The 16,193-nt window shown below is 40.3% G+C and overlaps 1 protein-coding gene across 3 annotated transcripts in view; it reads right to left on the bottom strand.

Moving 5' to 3' along the window:
* Positions 1-1,036: 1,036 nt before the first annotated feature.
* Positions 1,037-16,193, bottom strand: part of PLEKHB2 (pleckstrin homology domain containing B2) — a 42,412-nt gene continuing 27,255 nt past the window's right edge. The window contains exons 5-8 of one of the 3 annotated variants that reach the window (XM_063099525.1): positions 13,239-13,278; positions 11,941-12,030; positions 8,598-8,703; positions 1,037-3,980 (exon numbers count right to left, since the gene is read on the bottom strand). In XM_063099525.1, coding sequence (XP_062955595.1) covers positions 3,844-3,980; positions 8,598-8,703; positions 11,941-12,030; positions 13,239-13,278 — 373 coding nt within the window. In that variant the 3' untranslated portion in view covers positions 1,037-3,843. Of the gene's footprint in view, positions 3,981-8,597; positions 8,707-11,940; positions 12,031-13,238; positions 13,279-16,193 lie in introns of all 3 variants that reach the window. The other 2 variants (XM_063099516.1, XM_063099534.1) reach the window with 2 other exon arrangements.

Raw genomic sequence — 16,193 nt, forward strand, 5'->3', positions numbered from 1 at the left:
TGATATTTGTGTTGTGTGAACAATTTACATGTAACTTGCAACCACCGACTTCATTAATCAGTCAATCCCATGCAAATGAAGGTTAATATAAACCTGCCTTCCACTGAGAGTTGAGGAGAACTGACAACCGTAGCATGTCACGTACCAAGGTCCATTGTGTATACCAGCAGCTGAAGCCAGAGCCGCTTCCTCCTGAGCTCAGACTAAACCTCCAGGCCCTGTGCAGAGCCAGGGCCCTGAGACTCACTCTCACCACTAGAAGGGGAGCATCACTTCCAAGCTGAGGATTAGTGTGTCTTCACCAGCTCTTTTTCTTCCAGCAGGATGCAGTCCTCCTTTCTTACAGTCCTCCCACAAAGGACTCCAAGGAAACTAGATAGATGTTTCGGTCCCTGATTGACCACCTGGGGCAGAAGTTTCCCCTCCCTAATGAACCCACAATGGACTGCGATTTGAACAAGAGATAAAGCTTTCTGGCATTCAGCTCCTATCATCTGGGGTGGCTTATTACAGCAGTTATTCTCTTCTGTATACGGCAATATTTGACTCCCACTTCTAGGTCTTGCTGTAATCCTGGAGGTGCAGACTAACACCTTTCCAGAGCTTTCGAGCTAGCACCAGGGAACCTCTACTCATCCACTAGTCCCCCACCACCTTCGAGAGCTCCCACACTGGAGGATTAACTTTTGTATATCCTTCATTCTGCATTGTTAGCAATAGCAAAAGTAAAATGGGTACTGGATAAATTACAAGACAAATAAAAGGAATGAAGAAGTTCTTTACATGCTGATATGGAAATATTCAGATATGTTAAGTGGAAAAAATAAGGTGTAGGAAAACATACCTCATCAGTTTTCAAGGTATGATTCAGGAACCCCCAAAGATGCCCAAGACCCTTTCAGGAGGTCTGCTAGGTACTAGCACTTAGTAGGCCCTTAATAAATGGCATTCTTATTGTCCACGACAGCAAAAAAAGGTGACCATGTGTTACTACAAAATAATTTTTAGAATATAACAGAAGTCATAATGAAACATGCTTTGAGGTTAATGATCATTTAATGCATTAACATCTGCACTTATAAACATACAATTTGCATATACAGGGAAAAACAGGTTCTGCAGATGCAAAAGAATACTAAAGACAGGTAAGCAATCACGAAAAAGATCAACTCTAGGAGAAAAATGGAACTGCATTCCATGCCTTGTGTCTACATCAACTAGAGAAGGAAAAAGAAAGATTACACAGGATCAAAAATTGATGTGGAAAATACATGTGGGTCACGATATCTCAACTGTAGGAACTTCTTATGATCCAGATGGCTACCTTGGATCCTGGACAGACTCAAATAGACAAGTTCTAGTCTTTTTCATGAATGATGATCTGAGACTTTAACCACAGGTCTCCCTCTTCTCTTTAAAATCCAAGATCCTGAAAGTTAACTCAAGGAATGTAAAGAACAGAACTAAAAGAGCAATTAGATCAGCATGTGTACAATGTCAACAGCCAACTTCTTCTAGGTACAGATCATCATTTAAAAATATAAATGGAAGTAAAGTGCTTACTCAAACCTGAACAAGAAGTTCCTTCCAATACACATACTTATTGACTTGGGATTACCAAAGTACAGCACTGTAAGTGAAGGACATCAGTGAGAAACTGAGGCTGTCAAAAGGTTGGCGTCTATGGGAGCTGGTGCCAAGGAAATGAGATACCTAAGCCCATGTTTATCTGCAGTATGCATTTCATACCAGGATCAAGTCACTAGTGTGAGTGAATTTCCAGGCTCAACTATGCCTGCCTACTGACGCTGGCCCCACTGAGGACAGGGACTGGGGAGGGAGACACACACACACATAGGTGCCCAAGTTTCAGTCCACACCTCTCCCCCTTCAGACAGAAGCAGCTAGGGGAACTTAAAGAGTATTTCAATGGCGTAACTCAGTACTCTATGGTTCCCATAATTCCTACCCACTAATTCCAAGTTCAAAATTAACACCCCATTGAACCATTAAAAACTGTTATTAACATTTTGTAAGTAAAGCATACAACTTTAATAGATTACTGTCTGAACAAAGCCATACTTATTACACAGGATGTAAAATCTTACAAGCAACATTTTAAACCTTTAACGCCAGTGTTGTCACATACTACATCTATCCAAAGAGAGGACAGAGAAGTACACCTCCTTTCAGCTGCAAACACACATTCAGCAAGTCCCCTAGGACTGGCTAGAAAGACAGACCTATGGCCAACACTAAGTTCATTTGGCGTCTGGTTTCATAGGTAGATCTATTTAAGTCTGCTTCAGGGATGGGCTGGCTGAGCAGTAAAACAAGAGAGCAACTACGGAACTGGCCAGGCAAAATAAAAACAGGATCTGTGCTACCGGAGTGTATTTAGGGAAAAAAGGACCATATGGAGTGTGGAGCAGGGACCTTCACTATGCTAAATTGCCTTTGTAAAAGTATACTGTTTAAAGCATGCAAGACAGAAAACCCAGAATAACTAGAAGCTTTAAAACATAAATGAACAGAAATATGAATATTTGAAATACGTATTTCATAAATATTGGAAATATGAGTATTTGACAGAAAGATAGGACTGTGGTTTTTCCCACATTTGGGAACTCAAAATTAAATGTTTTAGTCTTCTCTACCACACGTGGATCAGGAAGAAAAACAAGGCTGGAGTCCTGTCCAGGTTGAGTGGTACCTTGAGCAGGTCCCTCATGTACCTAGGCCATATTTCCCACCTATAACCTGAGTCTCTCCCAGCCATGATCCTTCCATCCCAGGGCTCAGTGGACAGCCACGATGCCCCACTCCTGCACAGGGCAGGCCTTCAGAGGGACAGAAAAGAGCATCCTCTGCACAGTGCAATCCCCAGAAAGCCTGAAATAGAAACATTCTATCTATGGTTCTCCTTCCATTTTCCTCCCCATTCTTTAATATTACTTCCTCAACAAGTAGAAAATAGGCTTTAATAGGATTAGGTGGCAATAAAAATACCCAAAGCAGACACTAGTGATGCAGCATCTCTAAGTAAAGGAAATCTAACTCCACACACTTTTTTGTTATTGTTCTGCCTTCTTCATATTTTAAAGGATAATGTCCTAAAACTCTGAGGCTCAAATCAATTCCTAATTCGGGATCTTTTCCAAGTATCACTGCCAAAAGCAAACAAACAAGAATAATACAAGAATAAGAAGCTCTAGGGTTAGGCAGATTCCTGAAGCATCCTTTTTAAAAGCGGGTGAGGGTGGGGTGTCCCCTGTCATCCTGAGCAGTCAGCCTTGCTGGGTGCCTGCAGAGCCCCAGAGGGTGGATCGTGGGGCTCCCACACCACTGACTCGGGGAAGCTACCTGGTAGCTTACCAGCTCACAACTCCTAAGGTAACACGCAGCCAGTTCTGGTCTGAGGTTTCAAAGTTTGAAGCTAAACCAAAAGGAAGCTGCAGTTATTCCTGCCACAATCGCTCACTCATTCATACATCACTAGAGTATTGGCATAATACGAAAATAAATTATCCCTTAAGCAGTACCCCAACTCTAAAAAGAAAATGCCTTTCAAACAGGTATGTCCAAATAAGGTATTCCAAGAGTTCCACAGGAAGCTCTTGGAATATGCCAGTGCCCCCCAGAGTCCATGTTTCAGCTAAACAGCACAGCTCAGACCTTTCTCTACAGTACTTATGTGGATTAGTTACAATTATGACATCACTACTTTCAAACGAACTACGAAAACTATTATTAAAAACATTTGTCACAAACAGAAATGCCCTGCAAATCATATTATTGCACACAGGGTTGCCAGAAGCTATGCACATCAAGATCTCGAGGACTCTAGAAGACCCAGAACAGAGACCCTAAGGCCATGCCTGTGGCCGCTCCAGCCAGCATGCCCAGCGCCAGATCACTGTCATTGTCTCGATACCGCTCACGAATGATGACTTGGTTGGTAGGCTGCTGTCCATAAAGTCCTGAAAAAAAAAGGGAAAAAACAGACCTCTGAGGAGCAGTTTGTGAAGTCCAACATGCACTCAGAAAGACAGCCCACCAACTGGGAATATCATGTCTCCTTTCCCGTCACACTGGCATCCCGCCTTCCTCTGAACAGGTGGCAGAGGAGTGGCTGCAGTGAGTGCACCCCAGCCCCTCCTCCACGTGGCCTGCCGAGGAGGACACCTCCATCCCTAAAAGCCCACCAAGAAAAAAATCAAGATCCTCAGCTTGCCAAGGGCCTAAGTCCCCAATGCTGCAAAGAGTGAAACCCTGATAAAGCTGCAGATTCCATCCTCTAAGGTCCACTTCAGCCCTCCACACCACGCTTATGGGGATGACAGATAAATGGGGGGAGCACAGGAGACACACAGCTTACAGACAATGGGAGAGCCAAGAACTCTCACTGAAAGCCCAAAAAGAAAAAAGCCCATTTAAAAGTGAATTAGCTTCTTAGTACTCATGCAAACCAATTTTTAAATTAAACCTTAAATCTGCTGATATTACTTGTTCTTCATTTTTAATAGCTTGTCTTTATGGGGAAAATAATAAATATTCATGGTAGAGGTGAAAACTTCTAAAAAAGCAAACTTTAAAATTTTTTTTTTAAGATAATTTATACATACATTTATACATACATGTGGGGTACAACGTTGATCTTCAATAATTGTGCACAACGTGTGATGGTTAGATTAGGATAGTTAGCTTATTCAGCATTACAATATGTAATCATTCTGTGTCCATTAACCAGTTCTTCAATAGCCCTCTCCCTCTCCCCCACCCTTCCCCTTTTCCACCTCTAGTAACCATGGCTCTTTTCTCTCTTTCTAAAAGTTCAGCATATTACTTTGACTGTTTCTTTCTTTCTCACTCTGTCTCTCTCTATTGTTTATGTACTGTTTGTTCTCTTCGGCTATATTGCCTAGTAGCTAACTGACTTTCAAACTGCTCACATATTAATAGGGTTAAACTTTCCTCCTTGATCCCCTATTCCTTTAACAGTTCAACTAGGAGAACAAGAAACTACTCTATTAGTAACATGTACATGGAGATGGAGAACAGAAGTGAATCCAGCAGTGATAATGAAGACCAACATTTCCACATGCTTCCAGTCTAAGCACTTACAGCATCACAAGCATTTATATGCACTGACTCACTTAATCCCCACAACAACCCTATGAGTCGAGTAGTATTATCCCCATTTTACAGATGAGCAAGGGCAGTTAGGGCATGCAAACCTACGCACTCTGACTACAGTCCGCACTCATAACCACTAATGACAACAGAGGAGGACAGGAGACAGAAAAATCAAAACCACAGAGTAGGAAATGAGACCACTATAAATCTAAGGGCTGATGAAGCACAGGGAACAGCATTGGAAGCAAATGATTTTTTTATGTAACATTTAAATTTCAAAATTGGTGAATTGTGGCATTCACTTTCACAGCCTTGAAATTTAAAAATGTTCAGAAATGCAACCCCAACTAACAAAATGTGATACAGTAGAACTTGTAGGCTGACCTAATGAAAAGATCCACTGAAAAATCCCTCACAAGTCATGCTGAGGGATCTCCTCAACTGCAGGACCAAGAGGCCACTCTCTCACAGCTCCTGCTTATCTCTGCTCCTACCAGTGAGCTAAGTCCATACCAAGTCAGCTGAAGACGTTTCCAAGTATTATTAGGTACTATAATTACTTAATTTAACTGAGTATTACTTAAATGGTCAAATGTGAATGAGAAAAAGGTAGATACTATTTCTACAACAACTATGTTAGACACTTTAGGAAAGACTACTAAAGGCAGGTCACTTTTATTAATTATTACCAAATGAGGAAACCAAGAAAACTATGAAAGGGGAACGGAGGTCTATAATCACAAAATCTAGAAGACATCTGCTCTTGGACTAGCCCAGGAAGCTGCAGTGCAGTGATGAGCACAGTCTCTACAAGACAGAAATAGAATACTCCACCAAAAAGCCAACTCAAAACAAAGACCTCAACCTACATCAAAAGGCAGCTGTACAGATGTCCACTTATGTGGATAAATTAAAGCACGACACTTATCATATGTATACAGTACTCTACTTTCTCATTTGGTTGACTGACCACTGATCCCAATCACACTAAACACAAGGCCTTTAACCAGCTGTGTGTGACTAGGAGGGTCCCTAAGGACTAGCTATAAGCAGTGAGAGCTATAGGTAGTGAGACCCTGGAAGGCAGGACAGCATGGAGCTGGCAAAGCACTATGGTGTCCTAGAAAGGCTGATGAACACCCAGCTGGTTGTCAGCATAACACTGTGGTGAAACGACCACAAACCCATTTAGCCCTCCCACAGTCTGTGTGTCTCCTGGCTGGTCACAATGCCTACTGACTCGGCCCCTTGTGAAGAAAGTATTCAGAGGCATTGCCCACAAGAGTGTGATTTCTTTTCTTATGAGAGTCTAGGGCAAAGATGGAATCTAATTCCTAAAAATTTCCTTTACAACCATTTCTGCAATACTTCTGCTCTTTTATAGTAAGAAACAGCTGTGATTGCCCCATTCTGTGGATGGGGGACTGAATAAGAGGCTGGCTCTCACGTGACAAGGCTAGGACTTAAAAACCCATCACCACCATCATGCCCACAGACAAAAAGGCAAAGGAAAATAATTAACACAAGCGGAAATATACTTAGTACAATTATAAATTGCCAGTCATCCTAAAAACGTAAACTAAAGCAACTTGATGATTGCACTGTAGACCTACTGAAGTAATCAAACTTTTCAAGCATTAACAACTGGCAATCTTTATGGGACTACAGAGAAACCAGTATATCATTAACTGCTAGTGGTATTATAAATTGGCAAACTGTTCTGGGAATCAACTTGGTAAAATGGTACCAAGTCTTACTGTAATATTAACAGATAAAACGATATAAAGTCAGGGATTTCTCTCAAAATAATCCAGAGTTAGGGAGAGAAGGTGGAGGTAGAGATGCAAGATGATTAGCCATGATGCAGTAATTATGGAAACTGGTGATGGACACATAAGAACTCATTATACTATCACCTCTATTTTTGTATGTTCGAAAACTTTTAAATGTCTATGCTTTTTCACATGTTAATTTAATATACAGAAATGTATTCTAAGACACGTTCAATAAGAATAAAAAAGAAAATGATTAAAAATATTCAAAGAAAAGAAAAAAACAGGAAAAGAAAACAGCCAATACTGTAAGGTTTAACTAACTAAGCCAATATATGCAATCACCAAAAACATTTGTGAATATTAAGTAGCACTCTGGTCAATACATTATTTTGAAATTTAAAAATCAGAATAAATACAAAAGGCAACGTACAATTACAAAAGTGAAATATTTATATTATATGGGGAAAGTAATTAAAACTAATTGTGCCAGCATCACAGGATGATGGACAAATATTTAATCTTTCACAACAAATTATTATTACTTTATTGGTTTTCAACTTGATGTGAAAAATATCAAGCAGGGCAAGATCCTCCAAAGTCCATGCTAGTTGGGTGAATTCACATCCGATTCCAGGAATAGAGGAGTATAATGAGCTTTCTATATTTCTATTCAAGAAAGCAGCTCTCATATTAGGTGCTAAATGCATCAGAAGACAAAGTAACCATCAGTAACTACAAGGACCCCATCTAAGAGTGTGGCCTTGGGCTTCCTTGGCTTCTCCGGATACTACTATCAGTGCCCACCCACCCTTCCTGGGAAGAGTTCCTCCTCCCACTGCTTTTGTGCTAAGACAATGAGCTACTTTGCTCACAGCCCGTGGACAAGTCCGTTTCCTACAGATCCCCATTTTCCTCATATCCTAAGCTCTGGGCTCTAGTTCCAGTCTAATCCCCAGCACATTCTCCTGGCACACCAATGTGACATGCTCACTGAGACCTGCCCCTGCAGACTTCATGGTGGCCTTGCTCTGCAGGCCATCAGCTGCAGGCTCTGCCCTCCTCACCTCACGTTGACTCCAGCCCCATGCAGCCTTATGCAGCTCCACACAGTAGCCAGCATTTTCCCAAATCTCCACCCTGCAGACCCCCTTACCTAGGCTTGATGCTACCGACACAGGCCCAGTTACCTTCACCTACAATTTGTCCATGTGAGGCCAAGAATGGAAAGAGCACATCCATATCCCAGAATAAATACAAACCCCTTCCAGGCTTCAATTTCACTCCACAATAGAACATTACCTCAGCAGTGACAACTTTCCAAGGATGTTACTGGTAGGAAAACACAGGTGAAAGGTTACTTCTCATCCCTTAAAATGGGTTTCTTACTTTGATTGCTTCTTAATATAAGTGAATCCCAATAAGTACAAATTCTTTTGTTGGTAACTAATTTGTACATAAGAGTGAAGTTCTAAAAATCAAGCCTATTCTAGCACTGTAGAGCAGTGTGAAAATACAAAAGGCTTATTTAAAAAATAAAAAAGGCATAGTAGCTAAGTGATTTGTGCTCCATAAACAGAAAACATAGCTCACTTAACTTTAAACTAAGAAATAAAAAATCTTACAAGCCTCCTTGGTCTTACCTACTAAATGAGGAGAAATAAGAAATGGGAGGCTGGCATAAGTTACCTGCATATGGGTACTGGTAGGGCACAGCATACGCCTGCCCATTCGCAGCATATACAACTTGAGTTCCTGGCGGGTATGCACCACTGTATGGACCATAGCCATATGCCTGCTGAAAAGAAATAGGCTCATTAGAAACACAATTTTGAAATCCTTAATAATCCATTAAAATTGGGTCTCCAGATGGCAGTCAATAAAATTTAAGAGTCAATTTTTAAAAAACAAAAAAAACTATGAGATAGTGTGGTTCTGCCTTTTAAGATTATTAATCCTACAATTGGGAGTCTAGTTTCAGGCTGAAGAATGAAGAAGGTGGAAAACTACAACAAAAAAAGAGAACTGGATTTGAAAGAGAACTGGATTTCAACTCAGCTGCACCATTAACTTGACCTTCATAAGTCACCTACCTAACTACTCTGGGCCTTGTTTTTGTTCACCTGTAAAATGATCAGGATGGGTCAAATGATAATGAAATTCATCCAAAATCAGTGTTCTCCAGGTAAAGTCACTCTAGAAGCAGAACCCTCCCCAGCCCAATTTTGGCAATTCCAGGAAGAATATGGAGGACAGAGTACCTGAGGTCTGGTACCTGAGCAGGTGACTAGTGGTCTTCTGGCCACACACACCTATGAAAGGTCATTCCCAGGAACAGGCAGTGGACCCACCTGCACTGACCAAGCTAATGAGTACCATGTGCTGAGAAACACTGAGATAATAGGCCAGCCTTCTTATGAGCTCACTGGTGAGAGGGGAACAGACTCATTTACAGACAATTACAGTTACAGTAGTCCCCCTTACCTGATTTCACCTTCTGCAGTCTCAGTTATGGTTTCAGATACCTGCCATCAATTGCGGTCCGAAAATAAATAAGTACAGTACAACAAGATAATTTGAGAGAGAGACCACACTCCCATATTTTTATTACAGTATATTGTTATAACTGTTCTATTTTATTACTAGTTACTGTTGTTAATCTCTTACTGCACCTATTTTAAAATTAAACTTTATCATAGGATTGCATGTATAGGAAAAAACAGTGTATATAGGGTTCAGTACTATCTGTAGTTTCAGGCATCTACTGGGGGTCTTGGAATGTATCCCCTGCAGATAAGGGGAGACTACTGTACTGCTGTTAGGTGACAAGTGTTCTGACACAGGGAAGAACAGGGAGCTGTGGTCAGGCAAACATGTGTAAATCTAAACTTTTTATCTTACAAAAGCAGGAGACAGGACTTCTGCTTCTGCAAGAGGAAGTAGACATTCTTTCCCCTATCCCTCACACTAAGCACTGTACAACTAAAATCCCTATACATTATATATAAAACAAACACAAGGAAACTCTGAATGGTGGAGAGAAGGCAGCAGACTGACTAGGAACCCCAGGACCTGAGGGAGGACACTTGGTGAATCCCCTGGGTTTTCTTTTTTGCCTCACATCCCAGATTGGATAATGGAGAAGCTGACAACCTAGAAATGCCAATTGTAAATGCAGACAAAAAACATCCCAAGGAAAACCTGCTTTCTCTACCCAAAGAACCTAAGAATTAAAGGGGCAACCTAGCAAGAGAGAACATTTTACACAATAACCTCTCTATTCTAGGAAAACACCACAGAAAACCCTGCTGCCCCACCCCTACTCCCACCAGCAAAGGCCAAGTATGGAGAGCCTGAACTTCCATGCTCAGCAGGCTGAAACAAAGCATCCCATGTTCCCCTCAGAGTACTGTCAGAGAAGGCTGAGTAGGCAGCTGGGAATTCCATCCCTACTGGATGAAAACAGGACACCCCAACCCACCCCACAGTGTCAATGGAAACCGCATGGGAAGCCACAACCCCTTCCCTGCCCAGCAGAAATACGTTGCCCCTACCCTCCCACTGGGATGGGATCAACAGAGGCCTGGTGGAGAATGAATACTTTCAGGACCACTCAGTGGTAACCATGGTACCAGCAGAGGCTGTGCAGGGAGCAGTAAGGAGAAGCCCCTCCCCTTCTCAGACAGAGTGGTCTCAACAAAGACCAGTGAGAACCTAAATTCCCAACCCTCCCCACAGTGACAAGGAACCCAGCTCCCTGGGTGTCAACTAAAGTCCTGTGGAAGAGCCTGGACTTACACCTACACTGGGCAGTAATGAATCAGCACCCCCAGGAGGAAGTCTGCTAAAACACAGGATTTTAAAAAGATTTAAAGTCCTATACTACTTAAAATGCCCAGAGTTTGATCAAAATCCATTCGTTATACCAAGAACCAGGAAGATCTCAAACTGAATGACAAAAGACAGCAACACCAAGATAACAAAGATGTCAGAATTATCTGGAAAGGATTTAAAGCAGCTATCATAAAAATATTTCAACAAGCAATTATAAACACATTTGAAATAAATGAAAAACAAAGTCTTCACAAAAACAGGAAATCTCAGTAAAGATTACACAGCCCGACCTCCATATCCATGAGTTCTGCATCTGTGGATTTGATCGAACTTGGATCAAAAATATTTTATTTTTAAAAGTGCTTCTATACTGAATGTGTACAGATTTGTTTCTTGTTGTTATTCCCTAAACAATACAGTATAAATAACAACTACTTACATAGCATTTACACTGCATTAGGTATTATAAGTAATCTAGAGATGATTTAAAGTATACTAGAGGATGTACATAGGTTATAGGCAAATACTACAATATTTTATATCAGGGACTTGAGTATCTGTGGATTTTGGCATCTGAGGCAGGTCCTAGAACTGATCCTCCATGGATATCAAGGGATGAATGTATAAAGATACGTATTCAAATTCTGGGGGCTGGCCTGTTGGCTCAGTTGGTTAGAGCGCGGTGCTGATAACACCACAGTCCAGCATAGGATCCCTATATCAGCCAGCCACCAAAATAAATAAATAAATAAATAAATTATATATCAAGATATAAATAACCATATGAAAATTTTAGAACTAAAAAAATGCAATATCTAATATAAATAACTCAATGAATGGGCTCAACAACAAAATGGAGATGACAAAGAAAACAATCAGTGAACATGAATATAAAAACTGAATGAATATAAAGAGTAGAAATTACCCAATCAGAACAAAACAAAAGCATGATTCACTTTTAAGACTATGTAGTAAAAATAAAATGTGCTGAACATGAATAAAAATATAAAGTAGTTGTTTTGTTTCATGAAAGCAAAAGGTGATAAGGAATAAACTCCTTAAAGAAGATAAGGTTTAGAGTACATTTCTCATTTCTCTGATACTGGCTCAAGGTTAAAAAACACACACACAACACAGCACTGGAGAAACCCCCAGCCTCCCCCATGCAGATGCTCTTCCACTCAGGTTCGCTCCCTACCTCAGGGGTCGGTGCAGCATAAGCTGTGTAGGGAGGGGGCGAGGAAACCACGGCTGTCTCATCAGACACAACTGCTGAGCCCACGTAAGCCTGCAAGACACAGGAGAGAGGATGAAAGCAAGGGAGTTACCATACACCTATGTGCTCAATGACGCTGTGCATAGGTGCCTTTTATGTAGCAAATAAAAGGTTAAAGGACAAAAATTACAGCTCTCTAAGAAGTAGGAAAAACTCTCGCTGGTCCAATGGGAGCTCCCAGCCCCGCTCTGGTGACCTCTGTATCCAGGAACAAGCTGGTCTTTGCTCAGTCCCCAGAAGGAGTAGGACTCTCCCAGCTCAGGAAGGCCCACAGAGGTTCCACTGTCACCCAAAGCCTTTTAAAAGATGTTATACAACTCTCAACAATCCTCTTGCTCACAAATAAAAACCCTACAATCTGAAATGTAGCAATCAGAGATGTTCTACAGTCTGTTTTGTACATTTTTAAAAAACTTCATTAAATTACTCCCCAGTAAAAAGAGAAAAACATGTTAGCTCTTTAAAAAAAAATCCATACAAAGATTCATCTTGTGATCCTGCCCCTATTTGGATCATTAATACTATTTTACCCCAAAAAGAGGATTTTCATGGAAGAAAAGGTAACTGGAGCTGTAGAGTGAGCTTAAGAGGAAGAACAGTCTTGGGCTAACAAGAGTACAAAACATTGACATTTGGATATTAAGTCTTTTTATTTTCTTTTCCCATATATACAAGTTCTTCTGTAAGTGTGATCTACTTTTTTTTCTTTTCTTCGTACAGAAATAAAAGAAAAAATAAACTCCCATCTGAAGTATATGAAGTATGGGCTTCATAAGTAACACATTGATGTCCTGACAGAGAAGGAGGTGTTACTAGGCTCTACAAATAGGGTTTACTGTCAGTGACCTCCCAAAGTCAGAAACAGCACCAGTGCCAAAAATGTTTGTTTGACAAGGCTGAGATCCTATGCATAAAAAAGACACTGTGGTTCTTTTTGAGCTTTCACTGGAAACCACAGCAGAAATCAAAGCATTGTAAAGCTTTCCAGAAAACACTAGAACAAGCATGCCTGTGTGAGGAGGGTTCCTCCTGCCAAAACATTTTGCAAAACCCAGCTGGCTCACTGTCAGCGAAAGGTACCCTGCCCAGCTTTGCCAATTCATGAAAGGATGACCAAGAAATCCACACTTTCCTCATTTCCTTTTCCCAACCTCCTATTCTCCAATTTGTTACACAAGACCACATGAGAACATTACAGGTGATTGCCATTAGCAACTTACTGTGTTTGTCCTGGAATCCTGGAGTGTAAATTTCCAGGCTCTGGAAGAAGAAGAAGAAAAAGAAAAAGGTACTTTACTTGAGGCAATCCAACATTTTAGTGATTCTCAAACCTGGTTTAGCACCAAAATTCCCAAAAAGGCTTGTTTAAAGAACAGGTCTTTGGGCCTTGCCTCAAGACCCCCTGGCTGAACTCAATCGAGACATCACTAGGAATACATATTTTTTTAAAAATACAACTATAGTAGATATACAATGTTTAAAACATAATCTATATTAGTTTTTGCTTTACTTCTAATAAATGTGAAATGTACTGCACTTGCTTTGTCAGTTCATGTTATAAACGCAGATCTGCTTTTTTAAATGGCTATATAATGTTCCATGATAAGGGTAGATTTACATTGTCAGCATTTTTTTGCCATTAAAAAGAATGCTGCTATTATTATCCTTAGTACCCTTGCACTCTTACGTAAACGTTTCTATAGGACAAACTCCAAAGAGCAAAACTGCTACTAGGTCAAAGGATATAAATGTCATTCATTTCAGTGGTACGGCCAAACAGCCCTGCAAAAAAAACTGTAACAATCTCTACACCTTCCAACTTCCTACTATACACAAAAACTAGTTATCTGCATATTAAATCTCACAAATTTTCTAAACTGACAGGCAAAAAGTAGTCTCTCATGCATTCCCTCCCTCATCTTCTCACTTTTCTTACTGACTCCATCCCTCTACTCTCACCTTTATCAATTTACTTTGTTTTACTCTCATTTTACTATCTCTCTGAGTTGAAAGATTAGCTCATTTATTTTCAAATGTTCTGGTTTTCTAACAAATGCAGTTAAGTTGCAAAAGTCCCCAACAGATTTTATATGCAGTTCACCACTGTCATTCATTTTGCTAAAGGGTATCACATTGGATGTATCTTATATGGCCTTTTTACTGTTTCATGTGGGACAGTCTAGTATGGCCTTTGGTCTGCAAATTCAGTTCTAATATTTCAGAGAATTTCCCTTGCATTTAATTTCTAGATATCTCTTTTTGGGTTCTGTACTTTCCAGACATCAATTATCTTTCTGAACTCTTTTACTCTTTTTAACATAGCTCTGATCTTTTCTCTAAATCCTTTCATCTTTTTCCCCTGCTTTCACTGTGAATATCCCCAGTTTTCCCTTCATGCCAGTGACTCATTTTTCAGTTGGGGGTCAAATCCAGGGAAGGCCATTTACAATAGATAACGTGAATAGTAAACCCGTGACAGTAACAGGCCTTCTAGGCTATAGAGACACAAAAGGGCACCAAAGAGACATGAACTCCTGCCCTCACGCAGCTTAAGTTCTAATGAAAGGAGATGAGGAACAAGACAAATGAACAGTTGGTACATGGTGCGTGTGCACATTAAGTGAATGCGGAAAGGCAACTTACAGTTGTAAGTGAGGTGGCCAGGAAAGCGTTCTTGGAAACTCCGTTTCTAGTCTTTGGGTTTTATTTTCCTCCAGACTAGGAGGTTTTTCTGAAGCTTGCATTTTCCTTACTTTACCTTTACAGTATATTTTGCATAGTTGCCAAGCCATCTCTTTACACCCTGTTCCTGTTTAACATGGGAAATGTTATCTAAAACTTCTATTTGCTCTGATATGGAATGAGTTATTTCTCCTTGACACCCTTCCTACCTAATCTGGTATCAACTGGTAGCTCCACCCCACTCCATTGTTAGAGTGAGCAGGACTAAAGTCATGTTAGGACCTAAAACCACATGGACTGTAGAAAAATTTTAAAGACACACAGTTTTTTTCTTGGCATGCATTTCTCTGAGTTCCATCTTTTTTCTTGGTTATTTGATATTTTGAACCTTGGTTATGGGGCAAGATTTATATAAATATTTATATAAATGTAAAGTTATTTTCTAGCCATCCTGAAGCTGCACACTTGCATATTTCTAACTCATCTTGTTACTGCTTCTAGGATTTAAGGTGGGGTTAAGATCAGTGATACATCTCAACAGAATCATCTATTTCTTTCTTTGGCTATTTATAGTTTTTGCTTGAAGTTGAATTTCTTTATTTGGCTGTTGCTGTTGAAATGTTTTTCCCTTCATTTCAGTAGGTAGTTTGGGAAGATGATCTGATTCGTTTCACCATCTTTACTTAGAGATCTCTATTATGGGTTAAGTTGTGTCCCCCAAAAAGATATGTTAAAATCCCAATATCTAGTACCTATAAATGTGACCTTATTTGGATACAGATCTTTGCAGAGGGAATCAAATTAAGATAAGGTTATACTGAATTAAGGTGGATCCTTAATCCAATATGATTGGTGTCCTTTATAAGCAAAAGGATATTTGGACACAGACACAATGGAAGAATGCCATGTGACAACAGAGACAGAGACTGGAGTGATGTAGCTACAAGCCAAGGCACACAAAGGATCACCAGCAGCCACCAGATGTTAGGAAGAGGCAAGGGAGGATTCTACCTAGAGTCTCAGAAGGACCACGGCCCAGCTGACACGTGATTTCAGACTTTTAGCCTCCAGCACTGTGAGGGATACATCTCTGTTGTTTTAGTCACCCAGTTTGTGGTACTTTGTTAAGGCAGCCCTAGGACACTAATAGTCCCCTACTCTTTCCTTTTTTACCTTTCAGTGTCATTTTATTCCACATGTGTTTCCTGTTAACAGAATATATAGCTGGACTTCATGTTTTCTGCCCAATCTCTTAAAGGGAATTTAACCAACTCATATTTCTTGAGATCACAAATATCATTGGTCTAATTGCTGCCAGGTCTTTTCCTGTTGTGCTTTATCTTTTCCTGTTGCTGCTTCTTCTTTTCATGAGGAATATTTTCTGTTCTGTTTTACTTTTCCAGTTTAAAAAGCACTATCCTCCATTTCTGTACTTCCTAATTTGTGCCCTTAAAATCAGACATTTATATAAAGCTCTATTTTCCCATCTAGGG

The sequence above is a fragment of the Cynocephalus volans genome, chromosome 1 (assembly GCF_027409185.1).
Source record: "Cynocephalus volans isolate mCynVol1 chromosome 1, mCynVol1.pri, whole genome shotgun sequence".
In the NCBI taxonomy this organism is placed as follows: domain Eukaryota; kingdom Metazoa; phylum Chordata; class Mammalia; order Dermoptera; family Cynocephalidae; genus Cynocephalus; species Cynocephalus volans.